This window comes from Pongo pygmaeus, chromosome 1 (genome assembly GCF_028885625.2).
Source record: "Pongo pygmaeus isolate AG05252 chromosome 1, NHGRI_mPonPyg2-v2.0_pri, whole genome shotgun sequence".
NCBI classification, from domain to species: domain Eukaryota; kingdom Metazoa; phylum Chordata; class Mammalia; order Primates; family Hominidae; genus Pongo; species Pongo pygmaeus.
In genome coordinates this window covers 385071-403760 of record NC_072373.2, presented here as the reverse complement: position 1 = coordinate 403760, position 18690 = coordinate 385071, and the positions used below count along the sequence as shown (strand labels likewise).

The 18690-nt window shown below is 37.8% G+C and overlaps 2 protein-coding genes across 3 annotated transcripts in view; both read right to left on the bottom strand.

The window, feature by feature from the left end:
• Positions 1 to 18690, bottom strand: part of LOC129033054 (olfactory receptor 2G6) — a 138297-nt gene that overhangs the window by 15297 nt on the left and 104310 nt on the right. The window lies entirely within an intron of this gene.
• On the bottom strand, positions 13634 to 14581 carry LOC129033075 (olfactory receptor 2T29). Its single transcript, XM_054481080.1, has one exon. The coding sequence runs from the start codon at positions 14579 to 14581 to the stop codon at positions 13634 to 13636; it is 948 nt and encodes a 315-aa protein (XP_054337055.1).

The following is an 18690-nucleotide window of genomic DNA, read 5'->3' as shown; positions in this document are numbered from 1 at the left end:
AATTGTTAAATTTAGTAAATGATCAATACTAAATATCATCCCAGCAGTACTTTCCAAATGTAAGCATATTCATTGAAGTTTTTGAGCATTCACCGTCTGCCAACTTAAGAGGAAATGGTTAAAACACAGACGAACTCTGCTTTCATAGAATTTACCATCTGATGTATATACCTGTATCAAAATGTCACACGTACCTTAAAATTATATATAATTATGCTCTCATAATCATTAAAATTTAAATTTACCAAAAAAAGTGGTACACACACAATGGACAACTATTCATTTATACAATATAGAATTTTATTATTTATGGCAACACAGATGAACCTGGAAAATATTCTGTTAAGTTACATAAGCCAAGCACTGATCTCATAGAGGTACAGAGTAAAATAGTGGTTACCAGAAGATGGGGAGAGTAGGCACAAGAAGGAGATTGGAAGACATTGCTAGGAGGACAGAAAATTAGTTTGATGGAAGAATAGGTTCTGGTGTTCTATTTCATAGCAGGATGAGTATAGTTAACAATATTGTATTTTACCTTTCTAAATTAACTGGAAAAGAAGATTTGGGATGTTTTCATCACATGGAAATAATAAGTTTGAAGTGATGTATAGGCTAAATACCCTTATTTATCATTACACATGTATGATCAATGTATACACCACATTGTATACCTTAAGTATGCACAATTATGCATCATTAATACAACTTTAAAAATATAACAGCTTTTCCTTCTGTTTAGGTAGAGACAAATAATTCTGGATAAGGTTGCAAATTTTGACAAATTTGTTATATAGAGTTTTTTAGTAATACAATCTCTTACTATCTGGAATTAATAAATAAGTTCAGAAACATTTGGAGAGAGAACAATGACGCACAGGTTCGGAGAATGGGTGAAAAACTCATTAACTATATGTTGTCTAAAAGAGACTCACATTATTTGCAAAGACAAATATAGGTAAAAAGTGAAAAGAAAGAAGATAAAAAGATACTTCATGCAGATGGTAACCGAAAGATAGCTAGAGTGGCTATGTTAATGTGAGACAAAGTGAGTTTATGACAAAAATTTTTATAAGCAAAAACAATTGTATACTGTTTGGGATCACTTGTGTATCTTCCTTGGAGAATGTAATATAGATCTTTAGAAATAAAAATTGTAAGCATAAATGAATGTAACCGAGACCCAAAATATATGAAGCAAAGATGGACAGAATTAAAGGAAGAAATAAACAGTTATACTTATAGTTCAATACTTAAATGTCCATTTTCAATAATGCATAGTGCACTTAGAATGTTAATATAGTAGTAAGTGACTAGAACAGCATTATAAACCACCTTGACCTAATATGTATGTGGAGAATACTGAAATAGCAGAATATAGATGCTTCTCAAGTACTAATAACACATTCTCCAGGATAAATTGCCACAAAACAAATGGGACTAAATTTTAAAAGATTTAATTCAAAGTATCTTTTCCAATCAATGAAATAAAACTGGAAATCTGAAATAGAGGGAGAACTACAAAAGTTACACATATGTGGGAATTAAACACCACACTGTGACGCACCAGTGGGTCAAAAAAGAAATTGTAAATGAAATTAGAAAATATATTCAGATGACTTAAAACATAACAAAACATATAGGATGCAGCTAAAGCAATTCTTAAAAGGAAAATTTTAGCTAGACTGCCTATACTCAAAAAAAGAAGAAACATCTAAAATCGGTAACATATTTTTACACCTTAAGGAACTAGAAAAAGAGCAGACTAAATACAAAGCAGACAGAAGAAAAAAAAGTATTAGAATAGAAAAATAAAATGCAGAATAGAAAAAACAATTTGACCATTTCGAGCTTTCAAAAGATCAACAAAATTTACAAAACTTTAGGTAAACTTACCAAAGAAAAGAGAGAAGTCTTACATCATGAAAACATAAATATGAATATAACATGGGTACATAACAACTAGCCTTTCAGAAACACAAGCAATTATAAGAGAATATTACAAATAATTGAATACTAACTATATACCTTCAGTGAGATGAAAACCAAATCCTGGAAACACACAAGCTACCAACACTTACTCAAGAAGAAACTTAAAGTAGTGTTAAACACTAACACACTGAAAATTACAAAGCACTGCTAATAGCAAATAAGACATAAATTGATGAAACATCGCATGTTAACGGATTGGGAGACTTGTGGTTACGATGACAATACGACAAAAATGTATCCACAGGTTCAATACAATGCCTATGAAAATTCCATGCCTTTTTTTTTTGCAAGAGTAGAAAACACTAAAAATCATACGAAATTATGAGAGACTGCAAAAAGCCAAAACAACCTTAAAAAGTTGGAGGATTTACACTTCCTGAGTACAAAATTTGCCGAAAAGATACACCAATTTTAAAAGCCTGATAACAGAACAAGGATATACGCATAAATAAATAGAATACAATTGAGAATCTAATGAGAAATACACCCATGTGTCTATGGTCAATAATCATCTGACAAGGGTGCCACGTCTATTCAATGGGAAAAGAATACTCACTTTAACGAATTGTGCTCAGACAACTAGATATCCACAAACAAGAGAATGAAATGGGATTACAAATCATACTTAAACTCAAATTGATCAGGGACCTAAACATAAGAAGTAAAATTATAAAAATATGAGAAAAGATAAGGTTAAATATTCAAGACCTTAAGTTTAGCATATTTTTAGCATGATACCAGAAGCACAAGCAACAAGAAAATAAATAACTGGACCTCATCTAACTTCAAAAGTTTTGTGCTTCAAAGGTCTCAATCAAAAAAGTAAAAAGAGAGGAGAGTGGGAAAGCTGGCAGAACAGAACTCTTTAACAATTGTATCCCCATAGAAACATCAATTTTAATAACTATTCTTACACAAACATACCTTCACAAAAGCTAGTAAAGGCATGTGAGAGATCATAGAACCTGGTTATACAATTTTTGTCTTGTTATAATAAGATTAGAAGAATTGAAGAGGGCAGGAAGGAGAGTTTTTCATTACCTGCATTTCTTATCCCCAACCTCAGACAGCACAGTGCAGGGAGATACACCAAACACCTGGGGAATAAAAAGGGAAGTAAATGTGGGACTTGGTCTTGGTGCCCAACTCTAGGCCCACCACAGAAGAACTGAAAACCAGGCAGCACCCACAACCACTGACTCCAGGCCAGTCCACAAAGACCAAGCCTCCAGATCTACACCAACACTAGGCAGAAACCTGCAGCCCATGCAAAGCAGAATTAATTTGCAGTCATCATCACTGCCACCCACCCAGTGGCCTTAAGCTCTGGAAGGTATCTACTGGCAGGCAGGCCTCAGTGAACATGGGCTTCAGATATGCATCAGTGCTGCACCAGCCCCAGTGGCCACAGGATATCATCTGGGACCCACACCAATTCCACTGGCCATGGGATTACAGCACTGCACAGCACCAGTCGTGGCAGTCCCAGGCTTAGGGCACCACCTAGTGCTGCCCTCACCACAGCAAACTAGAGCTTAGGGACCACACCAGACAACCTGCTCAGAATCTCTAGACAGGCTTACCACTGAAGAATGTTTCAGGACAACATAAGTCTGCAAAGACTGGAATAAGTACCTATTATATTAGATGCATGACTGCAGAAGCAAGAAAAATCAAGAAAGCATACATCACACCAAGCAAACAAATGGAGACGCATAAACTACCTCACAAAGAATTTGAAATAACAGTTTTAGGGAAGCTCAGCAAACTTCAAGAAAATACACAGAAACTATTCAAACAAATGACGAAAACAATATGACCAGAATGATAAACTTAGCAAATATTGAAATAACTTAAAAATCAAACAAATTCTAAAGCTGCAAAATATAATAACAAAATGTAAACTGCAGTTGAGACCATCAACAGCAGAATGGATCAAGCCAATGAATCTGTGAACTCATACAGGTTATATGAAAATAGAGAAGAGGAAAGAATGAAAAATAAAGGAAACTTATGAGATTTATGGGACAGCAAAAAAACAGCAAATTTTTGAGTCATTGGAGATAAGGGAGGTGAAATGATAAAGGAGTAGAAAACTTATATAAAGAAATAATAGAAAACTTTTCAAACCTGGAAAAAGATGTAAAGAACCAGGTATAGTGAGGTAAAAAGTAACCAATCAGATTCAATCCAAACAAAACTACCCCTAAGACATATTATAATCAAACCATCAAAAATCGGAGGGAAGCTTCTCTGTATTGGTGGCAGGTAGGTAAGGCTTTTCTAGCCCCTTACTTCCACTCTATCCCCTGAGTTCCACCTGCACTGACTCAAGGAAGAGTAAGCATCTAGAGCTAGTGAGAATGGGATGAGCTTACAAAGTCAAGAGAGAAGCCTATTGTTCCTTGCTCACACACAGATTACGTACTGTTACTAAAGGATGGCTGTATTTATTACAGAAGAGAAAGTCTTCTTGTATTATATACGAGCTGAGTTATTGCTTATCTGAGAATTACTAGAAAAGTTTCCACCCAAGACAGGAAAAGAGAACAGAGCCAACATGTTGGGCTTTCCAGAGCAATGAAGAGAAAAGAAAATCTGTTGTGTTAGTATTGCCCCTGACAAACCATACTTCTGTCTTTCCTAGGAAGGTGATACTTACAGCAGTGGAGATTAGCAATACCTGGACAGAGTTGAGCTTCAAAGGACACTGAGAAATGGCTAAAGCAGGTATAAAGAGAGAAGACTGGAACTTTGTCTATGCTTATCATCTAGCTTCAAGGAGAAACACAGTTGGGTTCAGCCATTTTGAAACAATGGTTAGAAACTACTTAATAAAAAGTTCTTAAGCTTTTTATTATTTATTTATTTTTGAGACAGAGTTTGCTCTGTGTCCCAGGCTGGAGTGCAGTGGTGTGATCTCTAGTCACTGCAACCTTCACCTCCCGGGCTCAAGTGATTCTCCCACATCAGCCTCCCAAGTAGCTGGGATTACAGGTACCTACCACCATGCCTGGCTAAGTTTTGTGTTTTCAGTAGAGAAAGGGCTTCACCATGTTGGCCAGGCTGGTTTCAAACTCCTGACCTCAAATGATCCACCAGCCTAGGCCTCTCAAAGTTCTGGGATTACAGGCATGAGCCGCCGCACCCAGCCCTTAAGCTTTTTATGAGCAAATTAATATTTCAAATTAAATTGAACCAAATGGTTTTCTCATAAGATGGAGCAACATTTCTCATGCTGGAAAATGAGATGCTCCTGAAGTCTTTGCGTCTTGGCCCTCTACCATTGTTTTCCACATTGATATTTATGCGTTCTGTTTAGAGACTTGATGCGTTCCCAGAACTTTCTGAAGAGCCCCACCACATCCTTGTTTCTCAGGATGTAGATGAAGGGGCTTAGCATGGGGGCGAGTACAGTGCAAAATACAGACATAGCTTGTTTCTGCTCAGGGGTGTGGGAGAAATCCTGTGTCACATATATTAAACACACAGTTCCTAAGTAAAGACCACTGAAAGATGGGAGGAGCAGTTGGCCAAAGCTTTGTTCCTACTTTAGGGGGATTTCATATGAAGGACTGTAGGGAAGATGAGGTATGAGAGGCCGCAAGTCCACGATGAAATGGATAAGAAGTAGAGAGCCACAGGCCAAGACCAAATGGGTAAAAAGTAGAGAGCCTGCATTTGAACCAGGTAGTCTGACTCAGGGTCCACGCATCATCTCAATCATGGATGACTACCACAGACACCTTGTTCCTTTCTTATCCCCATATTCTGGCTTCTCTCTTGCCATATACACCTCCCCTTAGTCTCCACACCTGGGGCCACCTGCCCTCACAATCCTATTCCCGTATCTCACACCTTGAATGAAGAGCTAAGCCAGGAAGGAAGCATCTGAAATAATGTTGAAGAAGAAAAGCTGAAGTGAGTGGAGAAGGACATCACTTTGTGTCCTTTACTTTCTCTCGGCCAATGCCTGTCTCCCAGTCTAGACCCTACCTACAGGTGAGGCCTCCAGCGCAGCTCATCTCTGCACTGTCTCCATGTAGAACCGATGTCCCTGTCCCTGCTCAGATTAGATATATGAAATCCCCTAGTTGTAGATTTGGGGGCCTGTGGAAATAAGTCTCTCTTAAACTGCTGAAGGGTTCAAATTAACACAGCTTGACATAAGTGGCCTTAAGTGAGCTTCAATTCACACTAAGCCAGGGCCAGATGATTAGTCCCAACAAAATAGTTTGTTTATAATCCCTCTTGTGGACTCCAGAAGAGGAAGACGGCAGATAGGAGGCAGGACTAACTTGCAGCTCCCACTTGGATGGACAGAGCAGCATGTGGAGATTCACATTGTGAACTTTTGCTCCAAGAACTACCATAGGACATACCAGGAAAGCCAAGAGAATCCAAAGACCCTTTGAAGGAGGCAGCAGCCACTGCAGGCTCCGTGCCAAAAACTGAGTGCCAAAATGTGTGAAAGTGTAAAAGGGGGATGGCTCCACCCTCAAACACACATCCTCACTGGGGAACCTGAACGTCCACATGGTGGGAAAAGGATTTAATCTTACGCGGAGCTGAGATGAATTTAGAGAGCCGAGCAAAATATACGAGTAGAGGAAGCAACAAGAAGAGCCCTGTGGGAAGCCATTTCTGACTATGTCTTGCAGAGGTCCTTTGGGAAGGCTGCTGGTGGAATTCGGGAAAGACCACAAGGAGAAGGAAACTTTCAGATCAACTTCATAATAATCTTGACTAATGTGAAGTTTCCTGGACAGAACCTGGGGGAGGGGACAAACTGGGAGGGCAGATACAAGCTCAGAAGCTGAGGCAGACAGAGAGGCATGAAACCTAAAAGCCCTGCTTGCTTTCTTCATGAGGGGCTTGTAGCCTGGGGCAAGTTCTCAGCCCTGTTCACCAGCTGCCTGGAAATAAACTCAGTGCTACTGGGGGCACAAGGTGGGAGTAAGACCAGCCTTTTGGGCTGTGTGGGAGCTGGGTGAAGCCTGTAACTGCCGGTTTCCCCCACTTCCCTGGTGACCTGCATGACACAGCAGAGGCAGTCATAATCCCCCTGGAAACATAACTCCATCAGTCTGAGGACAACACTCCAAATCCACACAGCAGCCACAGCAAGCCCTGACCAATGAGACCCTCAGTTCAGACACCCTAGTTCCACACAGCAGCCACACAGCAAACCCTGCCCAAGGAGTCTGAGCTCAGACACGCCTAACTCTGCCCCCACCTCCTGGCCTTTCTCTACCCACCCTGGGAGCCAAAGACAAAGGACATAATCTCATGGGAGCTCTGAGGCCTGGCCCATTGCCTGAGAAATCTGGATACTTATCCAGGTAACCCTAAAGCAAGCTTGAAAGAATCAACTGCTGGCTGGGGACCAACCAGCACACTTATGAAAAATACAGCCAGGGACCCTCAGAGTCCACTTCACTCCCATGCTCCCTCCACCGCTGCATGTGCTGGTATCCATGGCTGAGAGACTGGAAGACAGATAACACCACAAGGCTCTTTGCAGACACTCTCCAGTACCAGCCCAGAGCACAGTGGCTTTGCTGCATAGTTGGATGCGGAAGAGAAATAACAATCCCTGCACTTTGGTTCCCAGGAAGCCCCATCCGTAGAAGAAGGGGAAGAGCACCACATCAACAGAGCACCCCATGGGACAAAAGAATCTCAACAGCAGCCCTTTAGCCCCAGAACTTCCCTCTCACATAGTCTACCCAAATGAGAAAGACCCAGAAAAACCATTCTGACAATATGACAAAACAAGGTTTTCTGACACCCCCAAAAGATCACACTAGCTCACCAGCAATGGATCCAAACCAAGGAGAAATCCCTGAATTGCCAGAGAAAGGATTCATAAGGTCAATTATTAAACTATTGAAAGAAGCACCAGAGAAAGGTGAATACCAACTTAAAGAAAATTTTTAAAATGTCACAAGACATGGATGGAAAAATCTCCAGAGAAATAAATAAAACACAATCACAACTTCTAGAAATCAATGACATGCTGAGAAAAATGCAAAACTTTGTGTACTTCTTTAGATATATTTATAACAATCCAATGATGCATAGCATCAGGATAAATTCAGAAATAATTACCAAACAAGATTCCATATGGTAGAGATGAGAAATTAGATTTTGCCTATGTTCAAGTGGGAAAATACCCATTTCAAACCCGCAAGATTATAGAAGAAATGAAAAATTTTAACTTTAAGCTGCTGAGGGAAGCTTGAAAAGAATTAAGTCTGACATTTGATATTCTTTATAACCATATTATTAATTACTCAGATGGTACTTAGGAATGAAGGGAAGTCATTAATCTACAAAAACCCGAAGTACAAGGAAACAGTTAAAGGGGTTTGTTTTTTTTTTAAGACTGAGTCTCACTGTCGTCCAGGCTGGAGTGCAGTGGAACGATCTCATTGCAACCTCCACCTCCCTGGTTCAAGCAATTCTCCTGCCTCAGCCTCCCAAGTAGCTGGGACTACAGATGTGCACCTCCACGACCTGTTAATTTTTGTATTTTTAGTAGAGACAGGGTTTCACCATGTTGGCCAGGCTGGTGTGGAACTCCTGACCTCAAGTGATCTGCCTGCCATGTCCTCCCAAAGTGCTGGGATTACAGCCATGAGCCACCAATCCCCACTGATTGGGTTAATTCAATTGCTTTGTTTTCAAGCTCTGAACTTTTTTTTTTTTTTTATGCCAGTACCATCCTGTTTCAATGTTTAATAGCTTTGTAGTATATCAGGTGGTATGATGCCTACAGATCCATTCATTTTTCTCAGAATAGCTTTGGATATTTGGAGTCTTTTTTGCTTCCATATGAACTTTAGGATTGTTTTATTCTATTTCTGGGAAGAATGTCTTTTGTATTTGGATAGTGATTGCTTTAATTCTCTAGCTCTCTTTTGGTATATGGACATTTTAAAGATATCAGTTCTTCTAATCTATGAACACGCGGAATCTTTCCATTTGTTTGCTATCTCTTCAATTTCTTTCATTAGAGTTCTATAGTTTTTCTTGTAGAGATCTTTCACTTCTTTGGCTAAATTTATTCCTAGTTATTTTGTATTTACTTCAGCTTTTGTAAATGGGATTGCCTTCTCTTTCAGATTGTACACTGGCATATATAAATATATAGGCATATATAAATACTACTTATTTTGTATGTTGATTTTGTATCTTGCAAATTTACTGAATTCATTTATCAATTCTAACAGTTTTTGCTGGTGTCTTTAGGATTTTTTTTATATATGACCATGTCATCTGTAAACAGGGAAAATTTGACTTCCTCCTTTCTAATTTGGAGGCTTTTGTTTCTTTCTTTTACGTAATTGCTCTAAGACCAGACACAGCTTCTGTCTCTCTTTTTTCTCTCCTGAATTCATGGGAATTCAGGATGTTATTTTTGTTTTTGAATAGTTTCCAGTTGTACTTTTGTGGGTATGGATGAATGATGCCAGAGGATCTTCTATTCATCTATCTTGTTGCTGTAACTCCTCTGAGTCTTTCTTGACTTTTTAAAAATACAGTTTGCTGTTAGAGTATAGAAACTCTAATTTGTATACATTGATTTTATATCCTGAAACTTTCCTGAATTAGGGAATAGTTTTTGTTGAAGTCTTTAGGTTTTTTATATGTAATATTACTTTATTAGCAAACAGAAACCATGTCACTTCTTCCTTTCCTATTTACATTTGTATTTATTTTTCTTCCCTAATTGTTTTAGCTGGGACTTCCAGTACTATGTTACATAAAAGTGGCAAGAGTGACCGTCCTGGTCTTTTGCTGGATCTTAGAGAAAAAGCTTTCAACCTTTCATCGTTAAGTATTATGTCAACTGTAGGTTTATCATATATGGCCTTTATTATGTTGAGATACATTTCTTGTATACCTAATTTGTTGAGAGTTTTGGAATTTTGTCAAATGCTTTTCTTCATCTACTTAAATAATCATACAATTTTATCATTCTGTTAATGTGCTATGTGATGTTTATTAATTTGCCTCTGTTGAAGCATCCTTGCATCCCTGGGATGAATCCCATTTCATCATGGTTAATGCTTTTTGAAATGTGCTTTTAAATTCAGTTTGCTAGCATTTTTTGAGGAATTGTAGATTCATGTTCCCAAAGGATATTGACCTGCAGTTCCTTTTTTTGTTCCTGTGTCCTTCTCTGGCTTTGGTATTAGGGTAATTCTAGCCTTGTAAAATGAATTTGGAAGTATTCCCACTTCGATCCTTTGGAAGTGTTTGAGAAGAATTGGTATTAGTTCTTTAAATTTTTGATAGAATTTTGCAATGAGTCCATATTGTCCTGGGCTGCTTTTTATCTTTTTGGCGGGAGACTTTTATTACTACTTCATTGCATTATTCATTATTATTGGTTTGCTTAGATTTACTATTTATAATTCAATCTTGATAGGTTTTACATATGAATTTATATCTTCCAGTTTATCTCATTTTTGGCATGGAATTATACTTTCATAATCTTTTGTATTTCTGTAGCATCAGTTGTAACGTTTCCTTTTAAAATTTCTAATTTACTTGAAACTTCTGTTAATTTTGTTTTTTCACAACACAACTCTTATCTGATGTTTCGCATTGTTTTTATCATTTATTTTGTTTCTTCTCTGATCATTATTATCTACTAATTTTGGGTTTGTTCTTTTTTTCTAGTTAATTGAGGTACAATATTACACCTTTTCTTATTTGAGGTCTTTATTGATGTAGCCCTTCATTGCTATAAACTTCCTCTTTGAACTGCTTTTGCTGTGTCCTGTAGGTTTTGCTATGTTGAGTTTTCCATTTTCACTTGTCTCAAGCAACTTTTTATTTTCCCTTTTAATTTTTTCATTGACCCACCTATTGTTTAGGAGCAAACTGTTTAATCACCATTTATTTGTAAACTATCAGAATTCTTTTATTCATTTACAGTTTAAACTGCTGTGATCAGAAAAGATGCTTGATATTTTGATCTTAAGTCTTTTCTACAGTCAAACATGTGATCTAACCTAGAAAATGTTTCATGTGCAATCAAGTATAATGTGTATTCTCCAGCTACTGAATGAAATGTTTTGCATATGCTTTTTAGGTCCATTGCCCTAGAGTGCAATTTCAAGCTGTTATTTCATTTTTGACTTCCTGTCTGGATAATCTTTCCATTGCTGAAAGTGGGGTGTTGAAGTTTCTTAGTATTATTTTGTTGCTATCTCTCCCCTTAGATCTATTAATAGTTACTTTATATATTTAGGTGCTCTAATGTTTAGTGCATATATAGTCACAATTACTATATACTTTTGGTTGAATTTTTTTTAATCATTATATATGATCTTCTTTGTTTCTTTCTGCAGTTCTGGACTTAAGTCTATTTTCTCCTATATAAGCATAACTACTCCTGCTCTTTCCTGGTTACGACTTGCATGGGATATCCTTTTCAACCACTTCACTCCGTCTGCATATGTCCTTGCAGGTTAAAGTAACCTGTTGTAGGTGGCATTTTTTATTCATTCTGCCACCGGATGTCTCTTGATTGGATATTTAACACATTCACATTCAAGATAATTTTCGATACATAGGGACTTAATACTACAATTTTGTTAATTGTATTCTAGTTGTTTTATAGAGAGTTCATTCTTTTCTTTCATTCTTACTATCTTCGTTTATGGTTAAGTGATGTTTTTTTCTAGTGGTATGTGTTGATTCTTTTTAAAAAATTTTGTATATCTACTACAGGTTTTTGCTTTGTAGTTACCACGAGACTTACCAAAAATATTATAACAGGTTATTTTACGTGGCTAACAACTTAGAGCACAATAAAACTCTACAAAAATCATTTTTCATGAAATTTTGCTATATTTTATTTCCTGTTACAAAGAAGTTTTAAAGATAACCATCAAATATGTCTAATTATAATCCAGCAAATTGAGAGTTGACACATGCTCTTTAATTCATACAAAGTTAGAGTATGCATTTTATACTGTCTGAGTTCAGAAAAAATACTGAAAACTAGTTCTCTCATGTTTTTTTCCAAAACACTACAGAATCTTTATGTTAGAATCATAAAATAATTGGGTGTGGTGAGAGAAAAGAGAACTCTGGACTTTTGAAACCACCTGATTATTCACAAGTTGGACATAGTCAATTAGGAAATTATAGGCGTGCAGCTACCACATTTGTGCTTTTATGTAACAGGTTCAGCAGGCCCCACCTCAAATGTCCTCCTATCAGCCTATTCTGGGGTAAAGGCATGGTCGACTCCACTTAGATCAACATCATTTAGATCACCGTTCTCATTTACCTGGTCTCTATGCTTTTGGTCTTACACATCTCCAACTGCTTACCACACAAATAACATTTCTAAAATACAAATCTGATCATTTTACTATTGTTTGTAAAATCCTGGGCCAGGCAATGACAAGAAATAAGCCTAAGATGAAATAAGAAACAAGGGTCTACTGGGCATTGATCTCTCTTGCTTGGTCAGCCCTGCCTTTGCTCATGCTGTGCCTTTTCCCTTGCAGCGTCTCTCTGAGCAAGTTACCCTGAGCAAGTTACTCTGAGCAAGTTACCCAGATGTCACAGATAGAATTAGTGTGTCCTTATGAGCTGTATCCTTCATACATGAGTATCAAAACAATTTATTTTGTTACATTTGTTTGTATAAACAACTACATGTATTTTTCAAATTCCTTGGAAAAAGTAGCCATGTGCTATTCCGAATTTAATCTTATTTAGCTATTTTTAATATCACAATATAGCACAAAATGTTTGTTGAATAAATGAAGGATTGAATGATGTCATCCCTCTGCTTGTTTAAGTTACATGTTTGAAATCTCAGCTCAGGAATCACCCTGGGCAGGTAACCTTCCTTAAAACTCCTTCCACTCAGGTGTAATATTTTTTCTGCAGTCCCTTATGTGGTCCTACATCCTCAATACACCACATGGCACTATTTCAGAGAGGTAAATCTGGCAGATGCCATCAGAATTGGCCCATGCAGAAAAAGGTATCCCTCAATAAAGAAGGGGCGATGACTGGATTTTCTCAGTAATGATTAGACATAATGAAATGAGCATGATTTCTAAGATGTCACACTGCCACCAAGCAGAAAGGAGAATATTTTCAAAAAGGGAGAAAAGCCTGGTATTTAATTATTTGTAAATGATTTCAACTTCACAAAAAATTATCATTAAAAAATAGTATAATTAATACCTACATACCCTTTACCCATACTCACCTGTGACACCAACATTTTACTCAGTTTGTTTCATTGCCCCTCTCTGTCTCTCCCTCCCTCTTTCCCTCTCATCATTTGAAAACCTCATGACCTTTTTGTCTCTAAACATTATTTCCTAAGGTTAAGAATATTTTTCCACAAAATTAGAGAGCAGTTATCAACTTCCAAAAATGTTACATTAGTACAACCCAATTGTATAAGAATTTTGGATGGACAAAGACTGTAAAATAGAGTTTCCACACAGTGAAAGAATTCCTCAAAATGAGATGAATATGAGATGAGACATCATTATATGAGAGTCTAAGGAATAACGGATAAAATCCTAAGTATCTGATGGGTAGAGAAAAGGAAAATAAATCTTTATACCCAAATTTCCTACTTTATAATTTCCTAAAGGACGAATCTCACAGTTAACATTTTCTTCAGAGCCCCCATGACATCCTTATTCCTAAGACTATAGATTAAAGGATTCAGCACCGGAGTGAGGATGGTATAGAAGACAGATACCATCATGTCCTTCTCAGGGGTGTGGTAGGAGCTGGGGAGCATGTAGGTGTAGACGGCAGCCCCATAGAAGAGGATGACCACCGTCAGGTGGGAGGAGCAGGTGGCAAAGGCCTTTTTCCGGCCCTCTGCTGAGTTCATCCTGTGGATGGTGAGGAGGATGAGTAAATAGGAGCTTGTAATGATCATCACAGGGATGAGGAGCATGAGGACACAGCATAGGTACATGAGTGTCTCATAGAGTGAGGTGTCCGAGCAGGACAGGATTGTTACAGCAGGGACTTCACAGAAGAAATGATGAATCTCCAGGGATCTGCAGAAGGGGAAGCTCATGGTGATGGGAGTGAGCATGAAGCCATCCACTGAGCCCAGGAACCAGCAGCCTGATGCCAGGAAGAGACACACCCTATGGCTCATGAGGACAGGGTAACGGAGAGGATGGCAGATGGCCATGTAGCGGTCATAGGCCATGGCAGCTAGAAGGAAAAATTCTGAACCTACTAGTGTCACATAGAGGAACATCTGCATCCCACACTCAGGGGCTGAGATCTTATTCACACCCATGACCTGGTCCAGGATCATCTTGGGCACAGTGACAGAAATGTACACCATGTCCATGAGAGACAATTGACTGATGAAAAAGTACATGGGGGTGTGGAGGTGGCTGTCAGAGTGTATCAGAAGGATCAGGACAGCATTTCCAGACAATGCCATCAGGAAAACCACAAAGATGACCACACAAAGTAGTGCTGGATGTTTGGATTGTGTGAAGAGTCCCATCAGGATGAAATCTGACCGTCCAGTGTGGTTGGCCATCCTGGTGATGTTGGCCATGAGGTTTCACCTAGGCCACACCAAGGAAAGTTTTGGAGTTAGTGTAACGCGTCCCTTTGAAATGAGTGTTTAGTGAGTACTCACGTTTGTGTGTGCTGATTGTGCTAACCTGAGTAAGTCCCGTGGGTCTGGGGATTTGAGTATATAAATGACATATAACAAATTTACGAAACAAAGTAAGAATTCACAACTATAGGCCAAAAGAATTGGTAACTGATAGTAAGGTTGTCACGGTTCAAATTCATAAACTTTCCTGATGATAATGTCATTTATCGACAAGTACTGAAAATTCGCAGAACCACCCTCCTCTGCTAACACAAATAGTGACTCATTGAAAGAAAGATAAACTCCTTAGTGTAGTGTTTTTGTCATAGACAGCTGAATTGAATTAACATCGCTGGTTTAAGAAACAATAGGCATCTTCAAAATACTCAGAGGTATATGTGATATAAGAAAGACTTAGCAAATAACTAAAGTGTAACTTGGAAAAAAATTATACCAGATGTTTGAACCTCCTCCTCCCATAGGATCAGGCCATGCTGTGAGGCTCTGTGATTGCATGGAGCGAGCCTCACATTCTCATGAGCAGGGAAGGGTCCTCACACACCACTGACCCTTTAGACATCGAGAGACGTGAAGTAAGGAGCACACACACAGACTCCAGCTATAGGTCCACCTGTTTCTCTATCTGCCATTCCTTTCTCCAATCTACATCAAAAAGGATAAAAATCATCTTTGAGCTCAGGTGTGGTGAGGGTAAAATGAGGAAATGTAATGAAAGTGCTTAGAACAATACAGTTTCCAATGAATAAACACATATACTCTTAGTGTAGATGTTAACTCTTTAAGAAGAGATTGTTGCTACTATTATTATTATATAAGATACATTACTTCCATTCTCCAGATTCAGTACCTATTCATACATTTAAGTTGACTTTCAAAATAAAAATGGCAGGTCTGCAAAATAAATAAAGCATATGACCCACTTTAAAAAAAATTTTGAATTTTATATTTGTGTGTTTATGTGTAAATACTCTGGTTTTATATAAATATATATATTTATATAAACATAAACAGGTGAATATATAACTATATTCTACATTTCTTATTTTAACCCTGGTTATGCAGAGCTATTTGGAGAATCCCATGTCCTTCCTGTCTGGTATGTGGTGCTCCAACCTTATCTCCTTAAAGCTCCTCTCATTTTAAAGCTCACTAAATCTCAGCGAGGAGGAGCTAGAATTTGGAGGGTCACTGCTGTTTATCAGACAAGGCTTTAGTTGTTTTTGCAAACCTCATGTGCTTTATTACCTGCCACAATCAATCTTTCACACAAACTGAGAAGCAGGGAGGAAAATCAACCACCACTGAGGCATCTCTGACTTCAACTCACTGTTTCTTTCTCTACCATGACACTCACAGCCTGTCTGTGTTATATGCTGACGATGAATCAAAGAAAAATTGAACTTCAGTGCACTTAAAGAGGTCACAGTCAGTCTATTCAGGGAACAACAATTATGTAAATGTGATTTGAAGTTGAATTTTTAAATAGTTACAAAATAAATAAGGGCAATAGACAAAATATATCTGGCCTTTCTGAAATAATCCATAATAGCTGTTTCCACACTTTCTCTGAAAGAAATTAAAACTTTCCAACTTTTCAACTTCTGACATATTAAATGTTAAATTTTGATAACCCTTGCCAAGAATAAGGACATAATAACTCCTCTTTCTGGGAAGACTTTAGCTGTGATTATGATGCAGGGACATTTTAGAATGAATTTACAAGTTTCAAATATATTTTGTATTCTTATAATAATTACAAAAAGTATTTAAGACATTCAACTCACCAAAAGTTCCAATATTCTGGGATGCTTCGGTGCTTTAATATAAATATCCAGCAAATCTGAGACACATTTTATGTACATATGTATATATATGGATAGATAGATAGATAGATAGATAAACATGTATCAAACACTACCCCCACTGGCAAATGGTGGCTGAGATCTGTGTACAATTTAAAAACATTCCAATAAACTGCAAAACACACCTGCTGTTCTCATCCAAATTTGTGGCCAAAGTGAAGCAAGGACCAGAGGAGCGACCAGCACATATGAAGACCTAAAAGGTGTTTGCTCAGTAAGTTGAGGGGGAGCAGGTGGTCAGGGAGATGCAGGGTTTGCTAAGCAAATCTCTGCTGCGCTTCAGTAAATTGAGGGGGAGCAGGAGGGCAGGGAGATGCGGGGTTTGCTAAGAAATCTCTGCTGCCTTCAGTCAATTGAGGAGGAGCAGGAGGGCAGGGAGATGCGGGGTTTGCTAAGAAATCTCTGCTGCCTTCAGTAAATTGAGGGGGAGCAGGAGGGCAGGGAGATGCGGGGTTTGCTAAGCAAATCTCGGCTGCTCTTCAGTAAATGGCCATCACTATCATTAAGCCACTATCAACAGCTCAACCAGGACACGGGACAGATAAGGGAACACTATCCACACACAGTGACTGGCCCCCTGTTCATTCTTCTCCTTCTGTATCCACTTGTTTGACTTTCATGTAAATTGCTTAATGCATGTTTAACTTGGGGATTTATTATAAGTATAAATGGAGTCATATCAAATCTTTATTTGAAGCATATATCATCCCAGTAGTTGTTCTAATACTAATACTAAAATTAATACTTTACATTTCTTCTTTCCCAAGAGCCTATGAGTTACTTCCTCATATTATTTTCTCTTTTTACATATTAAAAAATGCAAGTTCTCAAGGTACCTGCCTAATATCACACACCTAACCTGAGATAGAACTCATGTCTCAGCCCGAGAGTCCAAGAGTGGGAGCCAGAGCATGTAACTCTGCCTGATTCCTCCCAGGGACACCATCCTCCCTCTGCAGTCTACACTTTGGGTTTAGGCCACCCTCTGTGGGTTTCATCAAGGAAACATAAAATGATTGACACATTGTTTCTAGTGTTTTGTAACCCTCAGAAATCATCCCCACTCAAAAGACAATCAGTCACTTTTCCTCTACAAAACTTCAGTCACAGAAAAATAAATGCATCATTGTATGAAAATCCAAAAATATAGAATACATAGTATGTCCATAAATAATTGGAAATTAAAAATCCATTTACCATTATGTCACAGTAAATAACTGTTATATAGAAGTTATAAGAAAGAATAACGTTTGCTTTTCTCCATTAAAAACATAATAAAGAAAAAAATGAGGAAATGCTGTGAAGAATAGAACATTTCAGAAGCAGAACAATTCGAGAGCAGTGATGACCCTTTTGTTCCTACTAGTACCTCCTGACTGTCTGGCCGAACTCACCATCAGATGATGTCTTGAACCTCACCTAGACGGGCTGGTGGTGTGTGGCCAGGTTAAGAGCACCACGAGGAGTAAGAAAGTGACGTGCCTGGTTTTACCATGTCCACTAGGGGAGGAGTTGAAAGCTTTCTGTTGATACATCACCTCTGGGAGTTGAAGAAGAATGCAATTAAAAGAGCTAAAGAAGTCAGTAGGTATCTCTCCTGAACAATTCTGGTTTTCTTCTAATGGCTTTGAAATTTTTACCTCTGTTATTAAATACAAACTCTTAAGCAACATTAATAATAGTAATCTCAAATCTCATCATCAAAATCTTATCTATGAAATATAGGAGTTAGTTCATATACAGCCTTAGCCTTTACCGCGTTACAAAATATATTCCATATATGTGTGTGATCTTCATTTAATCTTCAAGTAAATTTTATAAGATTTTGTTATTTTTATTCTAACATTTCACAGGTATAGAATCTGAAACTCAGAGGTCAACTGATGTGTCAAAGATACCTCCACAAATCAGTACCTTGATCAAAACTAAAATTGAAGACATCTTCACATCTTCATCTTTCTCCCTCTTCATTAGGACTGATTGTAGTCTGTTTCCCTCTCACTCACTTGCAATCTATATTGCTTTAGTGTTGCATTTGATTTTTATCTTTGTTTTTGTTTTAAATACTGACATTAAAGTTATAGAAAAATCTGAAAAACTGGTTGAATTAAAATTTTAAAATTGACTCTAATGTAATAAACCAGACAAAAATGATACTTTAAATGTTGTATCTTCCCTTTA

Excerpts from the sequence above, each read along its gene's own strand:
- LOC129033075 (XM_054481080.1), bottom strand. The coding sequence starts at position 14,581 with ATGGCCAACATCACCAGGATGGCCAACCACACTGGACGGTCAGATTTC.